The 11,974-nt window shown below is 41.0% G+C and overlaps 2 protein-coding genes across 8 annotated transcripts; both read left to right on the forward strand.

The window, feature by feature from the left end:
* The first annotated feature begins 708 nt into the window (after positions 1-708).
* Positions 709-5,527, forward strand: LOC115662844 (zinc finger BED domain-containing protein RICESLEEPER 2-like). 7 transcript variants are annotated; one of them, XR_008817392.1, is made up of 4 exons: positions 709-893; positions 1,075-1,132; positions 2,370-4,675; positions 4,763-5,527. XR_008817392.1 is itself a non-coding variant. In XM_056315652.1 (2 exons), the coding sequence occupies exon 2, from the start codon at positions 2,728-2,730 to the stop codon at positions 4,129-4,131; it is 1,404 nt and encodes a 467-aa protein (XP_056171627.1). In that variant the 5' UTR covers positions 709-1,132; positions 2,370-2,727; the 3' UTR covers positions 4,132-4,721. The 7 variants fall into 7 exon arrangements, 1 of the variants encoding a protein (XP_056171627.1); XR_008817394.1 differs by having other exon boundaries at positions 1,102-1,132; XR_008817391.1 differs by lacking the exons at positions 709-893; positions 1,075-1,132 and adding an exon at positions 1,543-1,770.
* Positions 5,528-8,888: 3,361 nt separating this feature from the next.
* LOC115662845 (protein ACCELERATED CELL DEATH 6-like) lies at positions 8,889-11,243 on the forward strand. The gene is made up of 3 exons (XM_030584933.2): positions 8,889-9,544; positions 9,757-10,304; positions 10,397-11,243. The coding sequence occupies exons 1-3, from the start codon at positions 8,914-8,916 to the stop codon at positions 11,084-11,086; spliced, it is 1,869 nt and encodes a 622-aa protein (XP_030440793.1). The 5' UTR covers positions 8,889-8,913; the 3' UTR covers positions 11,087-11,243.
* Positions 11,244-11,974: the final 731 nt, after the last annotated feature.

Consider the following 11,974-nt stretch of genomic DNA (forward strand, 5'->3'; position numbering starts at 1 on the left):
CCACAAAGCAGTAAAGAAGACCTGAACATGCAATCGATTCTAAAGGTCAATGGGAATAGGAATAACCTGGTAGGAGTGGCGGAGATTGCGCACACATGGCAGAAGCGTGACTGGTGGTGCTGCGGCGTGGTAGTGGAGGCGCCCGCCAGCGAGATTCAGCGACAAGGACAGAGGACAGCTAGCAGTTCTTAACGTGTTGAATGAGTTTGGGTATCATCAGCATGAAGAGCAACACGGTCCGCAACCTTCTTTGAACTTGCATTTTGGAGAGACCTGCTCTCGCTTGGTCACTAGTCCAAAGCTCGAGGTCACCACCGCTGAGTCACAGATTATCTGCATCTTGAACAGGTACTCCTCGGAACAGAGTCCAGCTTCGTCATGCCATCAAAAACCTTCCTTGCAAACTTGATTCCCCCTCCACAGTGCAACCAATGGCAATGGAATTTAGAAGATGGCGACAGAACGGAAGAAATTAAAACGAAACAGAGACAAAAAGGCAAATCAGGAAGGTATCGAAGTCATATTTAGATTTAAACGGATACGAAAGGGCCAGGTAGGTAGGGGTGTCAAAAGTACCCGCTCAAACACGATCCAAACATGAAATTTTTATATTGGGTCGGGTTGGACCTTAACTTGTTTGGGTAATAATATAAACAAGACTTCAACTTGTTTTGGATCTACCCGAGCCTGCCCGAAACAAGCCTACTGGAAACAAACAAGAACCATTTGATCTTCTTGCTCTCAAGGGCCAAGCCCACCCGAAACCTATCATCTTCTTCCATAGCTCCGCTTTCTCTTTCTAGCGGATCTCGTCTCCTCCCCAGTCTGGCTTGCGCCACCTCCCTCGATCCACCGTCATCGTCATCCCCTCCCAGGCATCGAGCTCAAACCAGGTCAGTCCCCGCAAACCCTAACTCCCTCCCGATTTCGTGAATGAAAGCGGGTCCATCGTGCGTCGCCAACCGCTACGTCAGGTAGCGGATTCTGAATTGTGGGTCTTTCGAAGTTTCGCTTTTCCAATAGCAAATTGTGGGTTTATCGCTGATGGGTGCGGGTTTGCTGTTCGATGTGAAGCGAATTCCGTGGTGGGTTTCGCGATAGCTGCGGCGAGAGCTCCCTCTCCGCTGTCAAGGTCCCCATCTCCCTCTCTTCCGTACTTTCGCTTCGCGCTGGTCTAGGGTGTCGTTGGTCTAGGGTTTCGCTGGATCAATGCTACTACTGGAATATGGTTGCTGATATGAATCTGCCATTGGTTGTCTCCTTATGTTGTGATTTTCCTCTTTTTAATTGATAATTAGTTTTTTCTGAATCGCAGTGGAGCAAACATGGAGCCAACCCACAATAAAAGGCACACCACCTGCTCCAAGGGACGGCCATAGTTTTACTAATGTTGGTGACAATTTGTTTGTGTTTGGTGGGACGGATGGACGAACCCTCTCGTGGATTTGCATATACTGGACACTCGTAAGTCACATTTACCTTCTCCTTTTGCCCCTGGTGGCCATACAGTCTTGTCGACTAATAATCTGTGCATCTTTTCATTATACTTGCAACAGCAGAAGTTGGGCTCTTTTTAATGTAGCTCACGAATATGTTACATAGCTTCTCATACATGGATATCACCAATTACAAGGGGAGAGGCACCGGAGGCAAGGCAGGGTCATAGTGCAGCACTTGTGTGTAGAAGGCTGCTCATATTTGGTGGGTATGGAAAATCTCCTGATGATGAGGATGAAGTATATTATAATGATCTCTTCATATTGAACACAAGTACATTCTTTTTAAAAGTCGACATTTCTTCTTTGCTTCTAGTCCAAATTGACATCTATTTGTGAAATTTCCCTGTCTGTGCGTATGAGAGGTGGGTTTAAGACTTTACTTTCCATGAATGTTGTGTCCTCCAACTTATTGAAGTACTATACTTGTAGCATGCGTCATCAGTTACTACCGCTCGTCAAATGTTTATTGATTTAGATTGCAGAGTTCAGTATTATCTTCCTTGGGTAGACAAACATACTGTTTCATGCTCACAGTGATTGACTGTCAGCTAGTCAGCTTTTCTCCAGTTGAGTGATGGACTGTAGCTTGAAGGTTAGAGTGGAATAGCTTTTGGGAAAGAGGAGCCTTATGTTGTTTGCTTATTCCCCTTTCATCGCATTGCATTGAACATATATAGTTCTTTAAGTTCATGAAGGACGGTAGCAATATACTGAAATATTGTTTTGAGTTGATGTTTCCTTAAAGTGTTCCTCTCACTTGATTTGTTGTAATAGCTTGCTAGAGACATAAGAAACTTGTTTCATTGCTTCTAATTGAATGAACTTGTGACTGCATTTTCAATCTGAAATTTTCTCAACTGGTAAATGAAGAACTTTGAGTGAGGTCCAAGGATCATAAAGCTGTTTACAATCAGACTCTTGTGACGATAGTGGTGGATTTGAAAGCAGGGGTTCTAAGTCATTGATCTGATAGTTTGACGTCCAGCACTGCTTATAGGTATGTAATTCATGTCGCAGTGGCCTACCAATTTGCTATGCTCGTGATGCCTCTATGTTTGAATTTCATCTAATTTTTTGTATCCATGACAGCTTTCTGAGTCACTTCTTGTATATGACAAAGTTGTTAATGCTTGCTTTTGAGATAGACTTTACTTTACTATGTCAACTTTCTATGGCAATGATGGTTTTTGTTGATTTTGGAATGTTAATTATTTTTGCTGATTGCTAGATGTCTTCGTCGACGGATTCTAGCCTCACAAATAGAAGGAAGAGATCCATTATGTGGGATCACTTTAAAAGGATTCCATGTATAGACAAGAATCAAGAAAAGGCTGAATGTTTATATTGCGGGGTCCACATTGGTTGTTCTAGTACTCAAGGGACTAGTTCAATGCATCATCATTTAGATAGATGTAAGGAATATCCATATGCAAACATCGAGAAAAGGCAAAAAAATGCCTCGGGTCAACCTGTTGGGGTTGGTAGTTCACCATGGAAATTTGACCAAGATGCTAGTAGAAAAGAACTAGCGACCATGTTCATTCTTGGTGAATTGCCCTTTAAGTTTGTAGAAAATGAGGGTTTTCGGCGATTTGTGTATAGAATCCAGCCAAAGTTCTCACTCCCTACACGTAACACGTTGAGGAGTGATTGTTATGCGTTGTACATGGAGGAAAGAAGAAAATTGATGAAATATTTTGCCAACACATGTCCTAGAGTTTGTTTGACGACCGACACATGGACCTCTTGTCAAAATTTGACTTATATGTCTCTCACTGCTCATTTTGTTGATGCTGATTGGAAGTTGCAGAAGAAAACCCTAAATTTTTGTCAAATCCGGGGTCATTCTGCCGAGATAATAGGAAAGGCGGTTGTTGAAAAATGTTTGACTGGTTGGGGGATTCAAAGTATTTTTTCCATTACCGTGGATAATGCAAGTTCAAATGATTTGGGAATTCAATACTTGAAAAGAAGACTTAATTCTTGGAACACTCTGGTATTGAAAGGTGAATTACTCCACATGAGGTGTTTTGCTCATATATTGAGTTTGATTGTGAGAGAGGGGTTAAAAGACATAAATGATTCCATTGTTAGAATACGTTCGGCTGTACGTTATGTGAGGTCTTCTCCTGGGAGGTTGAGGCGGTTTAAGGATTGTGTTGAACTAGAGAATATTGAGTCCAAGAGTCTTGTATGTTTGGATGTGGAGACTCGTTGGAACTCGACATATATGATGCTGGAGGCGGCTTTGAAGTTTCAAAAAGCTTTTTTCTTATTGGAAATTCAAGATAGCAAATTTGTTGAAGAACTGTCCAAGGCGAAAGGGTTGCCTACTAGTGATGATTGGGATTATGCTAGTCACCTTTTTCCTTTCCTGAAGTTGTTCTTTGATACGACTTCAAAAGTTTCGAGTTCTTCTTATGTCACTAGTAATGATTTGGCAAAGGATGTCTATGGGCTTTTTGGGATGATTAATGAATATTGTGAGAATGAGGATAAAAGTTTGCAAGAAATTGCTAAAAGAATGAAGACCAAATTCAATAAGTATTATGGCAATGTGAACAATATCAATCTTAATTTGTTCATTGCTTGCATACTTGACCCTCGACATAAGTGGGAATATGTGAAGTAGTTGATTAATGATGTTTATGAGAGCAAGCAAGCAGAAATTTTATGTGATAAGGTAACATCATCGCTGACATCATTGTACGAGCAATACCGCACTGGTAAATGCCCCCAAGGCAACTTGAGATTAAAGGGTACAAGAACAGTAAATGTGTCAAAGTCTCCAGTGGTTGGTGCGGACTTTATGACTGCAAAGTATCTTAGCCAAACGGGACAACAAATTTTGGAAGAAAAATCTGAATTGGATAAATATTTGGAGGAAGGATGTGAACGTTATAGCCCCGACTTTGATATCTTAACTTGGTGGAAAGTTAATTCTTCAAGATATCCTATCCTCTCTTCCATTGCTCGAGATATTTTGGCCGTACCGGTCTCGACTGTAGCATCAGAGGCCGCATTCAGCACGGGAGGTCGTGTACTCGATGTCTTTCGTAGCTCCTTGACCCCGAGAATGGTGGAGGGTCTTATATGTGCTCAAGATTGGCTACGATCCTCTCCACTTTCACTTTCAATTGAGGATGACTTAGAAGAACAAGAAAATTTTGAGTCAGGTCAGAAAACATAATTGTGGAATATTTGTTCTTTTCTATATTACAATGGATACTTAAGTTCTCATTTTGATTGTGAATTTAATGCAGAGTATTCAACTACAATTATGGAGCCGAACTCGATATCGGTTTCTCTTGATGATTGATGAAGTTGGAAATTGGTACTTGCTAAACCAATTTTTTTTATTCTTATTGCAAATTTACTTGTATCTTGAACAGAGTTTGCAAATTTACTTGTATTATTGTAGTGGTTACTATATGGCAATGCCTTGGTGATTACTTGACCCCCTCAGAAATATCATCTCCAATGGGTCACTCATCATCGCAGTTCTTGATGCAGGACAGGCATTGTATAATCATAATAAAGATTGAGTTATCTAGCTCTTTTAAGTGTGTTAGGCTAATTCTTGACAGCCTTTCTCAATGAATTTCCATTTGTGTTTTCCCAAACGATGTTGTTTGTTTCTCGATCGTTGTCCAGGTCTTGTCAATTGCTTCTCTAGCTTATTTATGCAGCTACTTGGAGTAGAAAATAGACAGGTTCATGTGGACACTCTAAAAAACAATTGGTGTTTCTTTTGTTTTTGCAGCTGCTGTTTGCTCGGGAGTCCTTCGTAAAGACCAAGCCAGCGAAGGAGCATGTGGTCGCCGGATGGGAGCCGAAGGTCAATGCAGCATGAATCGCTGCTTCTGCGTTATGAGCGTTAGTTGAACTTTTGTTATGGAAGTGTGGTTGAGGCTTGAGAGCTCTCTGCCTATTAGTTAAGCCAATAAATATACCGACTCATCTCACCCTTGTTGGGCTTATTGTTTTGTCAACGAAGCCTTATCAATGTACTTAGCCCCCTTCTGTTCTATGTTTTGTATCATTTCAATAATAATTACTAAACCTCTAAACCCGAACCCGAACCGACCCGACCCGAACCCGACCCGATTGTGCGATTATATCATGTTCGGGTCTTGTTTTGGGTCGGGCCAAGCATATATATATTCATTTGTTTCGGGTCGGGTAGGGTATCATGAAAACCCGACCCGACCCGACCCGTTGACACCCCTACAGGTAGGTGTGGCACTTGGTTGATGGATTTCATAATCATCGAGTTCGTTCCGTTTGTTGCTGTTCCTAACCGCCATTGATGAGTTCTTGAGGCCCTGTAATTTCTTGGTCTGTTCTTCCAGCTTCAATCCTGAGAGCTCGTGGTCGCTCGCTCCATCATCTTGTTATTCAATATGGGCCTAGTTTTATTTTTCGTGGGCTGAGGTGATTGCTTGCAAATTGGATTAAACTGAACCGGAGTAGTGGGCCTGACCCGATTTTAGTGGGCTGCCCTTTTGGTCCAATGGGTTGAAGTCTTTTCATTTTTTTAATTTTTAATTATTTTTTTAGTACAAAAATGTATATTTAACTTATTGGCAAGAATTCAGGTGTCAACCGTAATAATCAAGGAAAAAGTTTCACACATTCTCTACCCCGTCAGACGCAATATCCGTGCTCGGGAATCCTCCGCCCATTGATACGATTAGTTGAGCATCAACCATCGAGTACTCTCGCATTGTCCAAAAGAAACCAATTCATATTCTTGTTTCAACCTCACCATTTGAAAAGCTCCTCTGGTGGTGGTAAGCTCAAAATGTTCTTGTTCTTTTTCTACCACATTCTCTGCAGAAGTTCGTTTGTTTTGTTTCTTAAGAATTTCTTTTCCAATGGATGCCGAAGAAGAGTTGGATGCGACAGTTGTCGACTTTGCAAAGAGTTTTATTAAATTCCTGAAATTGTGATGGGACATGAATAATTTTGGGGGAATTTCAGGCGCACAAGGTTGAATTACCGGTAGTGCTATTGTCGTCCCAGAGGAATACAATGCAATCTCTAAGCAGAAAAATCAAATAATGCTTTCAAAGAATAAAAGCAATGAAATTAAATGTTCACAGGAAAATTCAAAGTGACAAAAAAACCAAATCCTTCCTCATTTTATTACGGGCGTAACTGCTAAAGTGGCACAAATAGAAATCAACACTTACGATCCAGTCAATATTCAAGAAGCAATTGGGATATTGCAAATTGAATGTCAATAACGTCCATTGATACGAAAGGCCTTTGACACATCATGGACAAGGTAGATAAATGTATGATTGTGTCCAATATGAGAAGCTATCTCATTCTTGAAGCATCCAATGGCCAATCCTTTGCACTATACTCTCACTGTTATGGTCATTAGTAGGTTCAGGTTATACTCCCCACTAGGTATCGTTGAATTAAAATGTAACAAATTTATATCTTTCAACAAATCTCAGTCACTCAACATTTTCTCCACTACCACCATCAAGACACACTAATCACGAGAACAAGAAGCAACTGTTCAAAGTTAAAAAGAAAAACCACTAACTTGAAAAAAAAACAAAAAAAATCACAAAAGATCAAATTGCATTCGCACCAAACCCAACAATATGACTGGAAAAGTGTAATATAAAGCCCCAATTTTCCATCTTTTTTCCTTTTCCTTTTGTCTTTGCTTTTGCTTTTTTCCAAAAGGCGACCATAAATTTCCACGCTTGTTCCACTCCTACTTTGGCTAAATACTTCCCAACAAAATTTTGTGACCATTTATCCATTGTGGGTCTCCCCTATTAGCTTCCTATTCGGACTGACTGGTCTGGTCCGATTCCCGGGCAGTCTAATGGAACCAATGAATTAACAATAAGTAGCTACATTTTCAGCGAAATACACTGATGGATATTACAAAGAAGTTAAATCTATGGCACTTCAAGAGGAGACGCCGGTTTTCGTTTTGAGCAATAAGAGGAAGAACTCAGACATAACTTAGAATAAAATGCTGATAAAATCACAAAAAAGCTTATTCAGCCCAGAAGGTCTAAAAATACCATGATCACTTATGGTCTCCAGTGGCACCAAACAGTCCGTTACATGTTGAGTGCACTGCACCTTTTGTATCCATTGAAAAAACAGCACGTGGATGCTGTCCTGCAACCAGATGCTAAGGATCTTTCATTCCTCAAGCTTCCTCCACGCACGACTCAAACAAGAACACTTACTGCATGCCAACTAATATTACCCAGCACCTTCCACTCAAGACTTGCAAAAACCCAAGTGTCCTCCATGAGAGGTCAAGTTCCTCCAACAGATTGTCTCGAACTATACAACTACAGGGAAACTCGCAGCTCATAAAGGATACGATTTTATAGTTTAGAAACACTAGAAAGGCATCTCATTAAAATTACATTTGAGTTCAATTTGCCCATCGGTGCGGTAGGTCCGGTTCCCGAGAACCGGACCGAAAATCACCGGTTTCAATTTTATAGAATCGGGAACCCAACATGCGCCCTTGGGAACCACCTAGAACTGGCTGATTAGGGTAGTACGTGTTGCTCATCCCTACTTTTTACTTTATTAAGAAAGAAACAAAAATCAAATCATTATCACAAATAAATTAACTTTCGATGACCCAGGTCTCATATCTTTTTTTTTGTACTTTTTAGAAAAACACGATATTTATCATGACAAGAATCTCTTTTTGAATGGCAAAGTCACTGTCATATTTATACTAAAGCAACCAAGATTTTTTTTGTCGGCCGATATAATGGCTTTGGCATATTGTCAATCAAAAAACGTGGCAAAACTCACTTTCATTAAAGCAACTCTCCTGTGATTCATTTATGATGGTGTTTTATTATTATTCCCAATTCTTTTGTTTAGTGGATTGATTTTCATCAATTAGTGAAGCTCCTTTTTGTACTGGGGCCACCATTATTCAAAGTGAATCAATGATATTCCCTGAATTGATCAAAACAGTACAGGATAGATTTGTTTTATTAACGATGAAAAGGTCAGAATCAATCATAGCGTATAAATTATATTGAAACTTGCGTTCTTCTTTAACAAACTTGTTTTATTGATTTGTTTTATCATGAAAGTTTATGTACTTCTTATGTATTATTTTGAGCAATGAATATAATTTTCTTTTGATAAAAAAAGAAGTCTCACTGTTTTTGGATAGGGTGAAGACATGGTTTGTTGGACAAAGACTTCACAATTTCTTGGGGTGATCACTAATTGACTGTTGGGTCAAAAGTCAATGACATTGGCCGAGGTGAGTCTCATCGGCTGCTGGGTTCATGTGAAAACTTGACCTCTATAAGGGCGAGTGCTCTCTTCCTTTTTGCATTCTTACAACATAAGGGGGGAAGAGATCCCCCCCAAAAAAAAGCTCCTGCAGTCCGAAATGGATCACCGAAGTGAAATATGGGCAACCCAAAACGAAAGGCTTGAAGCTTTGAAGGCGAGATACGTCCCGACTCCAGATAACCAACAACAGTTCGGAGCTGGTGAGTTGAACAAAATTATGGATCGTTACCTATATGAAGCCACGAAAGAAGGGGACGTCGAGGAATTCATCGGTGCATTAGAAAATGTGTCGAAGTCAAGGAAACTAGCTTTGTCGCTTATCTTCGACCAAGTCGCCTCCTCCAGAAATTCATTGCTTCATGTTGCAGCAACCTCGGGGAAAGATGACCTCATTGAGCTCATTCTCGATCATTTCCCTTACCTCGTGACCCGAAAAAACTCCTCGGAGGACACTCCACTCCATGTCGCCGTTCGAAATGGAAGCTCAAAGGCGACAGAACTGCTGATACGCCGGGGAGCAAACTCGGAAATCAAATACTGGAAGAACAAGGATGGTAAATCTCCGTTGTATCTGGCAGTCGAAATCTGCAAGATTTGTGATTCAAATCCCGAGGGGGTGGGCTGGAAGATTCTTGAGCTTCTCGTGCAAGAATTTGCTCGAGATGAAGCTTACGCAGTAAAGATCGAGGGCATGTCACCAGTTTTGGCTACATTTGATGTGACATTAGGTAATAGATACTTTTTATGCGTCGTTCGTCGTTCTAGTCCATGAATGCATAGATGTAAGTGAATTGCACTGCTCTTTTCGCTCTTTTTCTAAATTCATATTCGTCCAATTTGGAGAGAAAGCTTGATAATAGCTTTTGGTCAAAACAGCAAATAACACTGCAGGAACTAACAGCAACAGTTATTTAAACGAGTATGACCTATAATATCACAGGTTTATTGAGAATATTTATAGACCGGCTGCCGAAGTTACTTCATGTGCGCGGTGAAGACGGGGGGACACCACTGCACGCAGCAGCATCGGTTGGGTATTTTCGGCAAGCGAAGGTCCTGCTGAGGAAATGCCCTTATCTCGCCCTTCAAACAGACAAGAACGTCTCCTACCCGATTCACATCGCTTGCGAAGGCAGCAGCTTCTCGACATTCGAAACGTTACTAGACAACACGTGGCCTGACCTGGCAGATATAAAAAACAATGAGGGTCAGAACATTCTTCACGTTGCAGCCAAGGCCGGGAACGACCACATGGTGCAAAAGATACTCAAGGCACGCAGCAAGCGCGTCATCATCGAGAAGCTGGTGAATTCGGAAGATGTCCATGGAAACACCCCTCTCCATTTGGCATCGATGCACAACCATTGCGACGTAATGCGCTCCTTGACGAGCGACAAGAGAAGCGACTTGCAGCTTGTAAACAATGATGGATTGACCGCCCTGGATGTGGCCATGGAATCCGGAAGCTTGTCGATGAAAAATCCAGCGGTAGTGCAATTTTGGTTGTGGGCTGTGTTTACTCTCAACTGAATCTAATGCGCTCGGGATTGATAACTAATTCTCTGATTTGACATTTGCAGTTACTAGGACGTGCAATTTTGATTGTCGCTGGTGTACGGCGAAGCGATGGTCGAGACGTTCTGTCATCAAGAGAAGAATGTGCTGGAGCGAGCAAATCATCTCCCGCTGAATGGATGAAGGACCAGGTTAATACTCTATGGGTAGTGGCCGCCCTTGTGGCCTCCGTCACGTTCACTGCGGGCGTAACGTTGCCCGGCGGGTACAATGCTTCCAGTGATCCCCACCCAGGAACGGCAACCATCCTGCACAAAGAAGTGTTTCAGATTTTCGTGATTGCCAACACGTTAGCCATGTACAGCTCCATCCTTGCGGTCGTAGTCCTCCTCTGGGGTCTCAGTAGAGACTTCTACGTTGCGGAGCTAGCTTGCCATTCGGCAGGGCCATTACTGCTAATGGCTCTCACCGGCATGTCCGTGGCGTTCTTCGCCGCCGTAACCGTAGCAGTGAACAAACTTACTTGGCTCGGGAGCCTTGTTCTGTCGGTCGGAGTCCTTTACCTCGCGATGGTCATCGGGGTTTTAGCAGCCTTGATATTCCCATCCTCCAAGTCTGCTATGCGCATTGTGGTCTTTTACTATCTGGCCGTGACCCTATCGGCATCTGCAGTCCGGGGATTTGTCAGATTTTGTGTTACTAATTTTCCCTTCTTTATGGAAAAAATTTGCAACCGTCCATTTATTCAATTTTAACTGGGAATCGTCCATTGCTATCCGGACTTTGGTCCAATCAATAGTCAAAGTCTGCGGGTCGTATATTCCAATCATGGCAGTTCTCGAAACGTCATCGGACTTGTATTCTGTATGATTAATGGTTCTTTCAATTAGAAACTATTCAGAGTCTTCTCTATTCCCTTTGATAGTTCCTACTTTTTTTCTTTCTTTCTTTCTTTCTTCCTTTCTTTTCCGTCCTTTTCTCCTCAGTTTCCCTATTAATACATCCATATATATCTATATATCTTCTAATGCATTGACACGGGATACAAAGAGAGAACCCACAAGCATCCACCACCGTAAAATACCATATGTCAATCGAGCCGCCAACTCTTGCTCCTCCAATTTTAAGATTTCCTTTTTTTTTTCATTTTCCCAAAGATGTTCTCACCCTTCACTTGCCGAACGAACATAATATTTTTACGAAGTTGAGTTTTTCCTCCTTTTTTCCTGTTTATCATTTTATTTTCAAATTTAATTAAAGAAAAAAGCTTTTCTATTTGCCAACAAACTTAAGATTTAAGTGTACTTTTAAATTCTTTTATATTTTCACATCAACCTATTAATTTACCGTTTATTAGCTTATATTCTTCTTCTTCTTTCTTTTTTCTTTTTTCTTTTTATTTATTCTATTAATAATTCTTTCTTACTTTTGGTGCATGTAATTTTGGAATGTGTATTTTTATGGAATTACGTTTTGAGCTTGTTGAACAAGAATAATCTTTGTAATTTTGAAGAATTAAGGACCTAGCAATCAACGTTCTATGGTTATCTATATGTTAATTCATGATTGAGTAACGTGATCAAATTCGGATTTCGAGTTAAGGGTGATCATCGTTTATATTCCAATTTACAAATTTCAAAGTT

The sequence above is a fragment of the Syzygium oleosum genome, unplaced genomic scaffold (genome assembly GCF_021117445.2).
Source record: "Syzygium oleosum isolate NSW1041296 unplaced genomic scaffold, Sole_v2.1 Sole_v2.10, whole genome shotgun sequence".
NCBI lineage: Eukaryota > Viridiplantae > Streptophyta > Magnoliopsida > Myrtales > Myrtaceae > Syzygium > Syzygium oleosum.

Bases quoted from the DNA above. Each gene is read 5' to 3' on its own strand.
- LOC115662844 (XM_056315652.1), top strand. From the start codon at position 2,728: ATGTCTTCGTCGACGGATTCTAGCCTCACAAATAGAAGGAAGAGATCC.
- LOC115662845 (XM_030584933.2), top strand. From the start codon at position 8,914: ATGGATCACCGAAGTGAAATATGGGCAACCCAAAACGAAAGGCTTGAA. The intron at 9,545-9,756 runs GTAATAGATACT...ATAATATCACAG, and splicing joins TACATTTGATGTGACATTAG to GTTTATTGAGAATATTTATA. The intron at 10,305-10,396 runs GTAGTGCAATTT...TGACATTTGCAG, and splicing joins TGTCGATGAAAAATCCAGCG to TTACTAGGACGTGCAATTTT.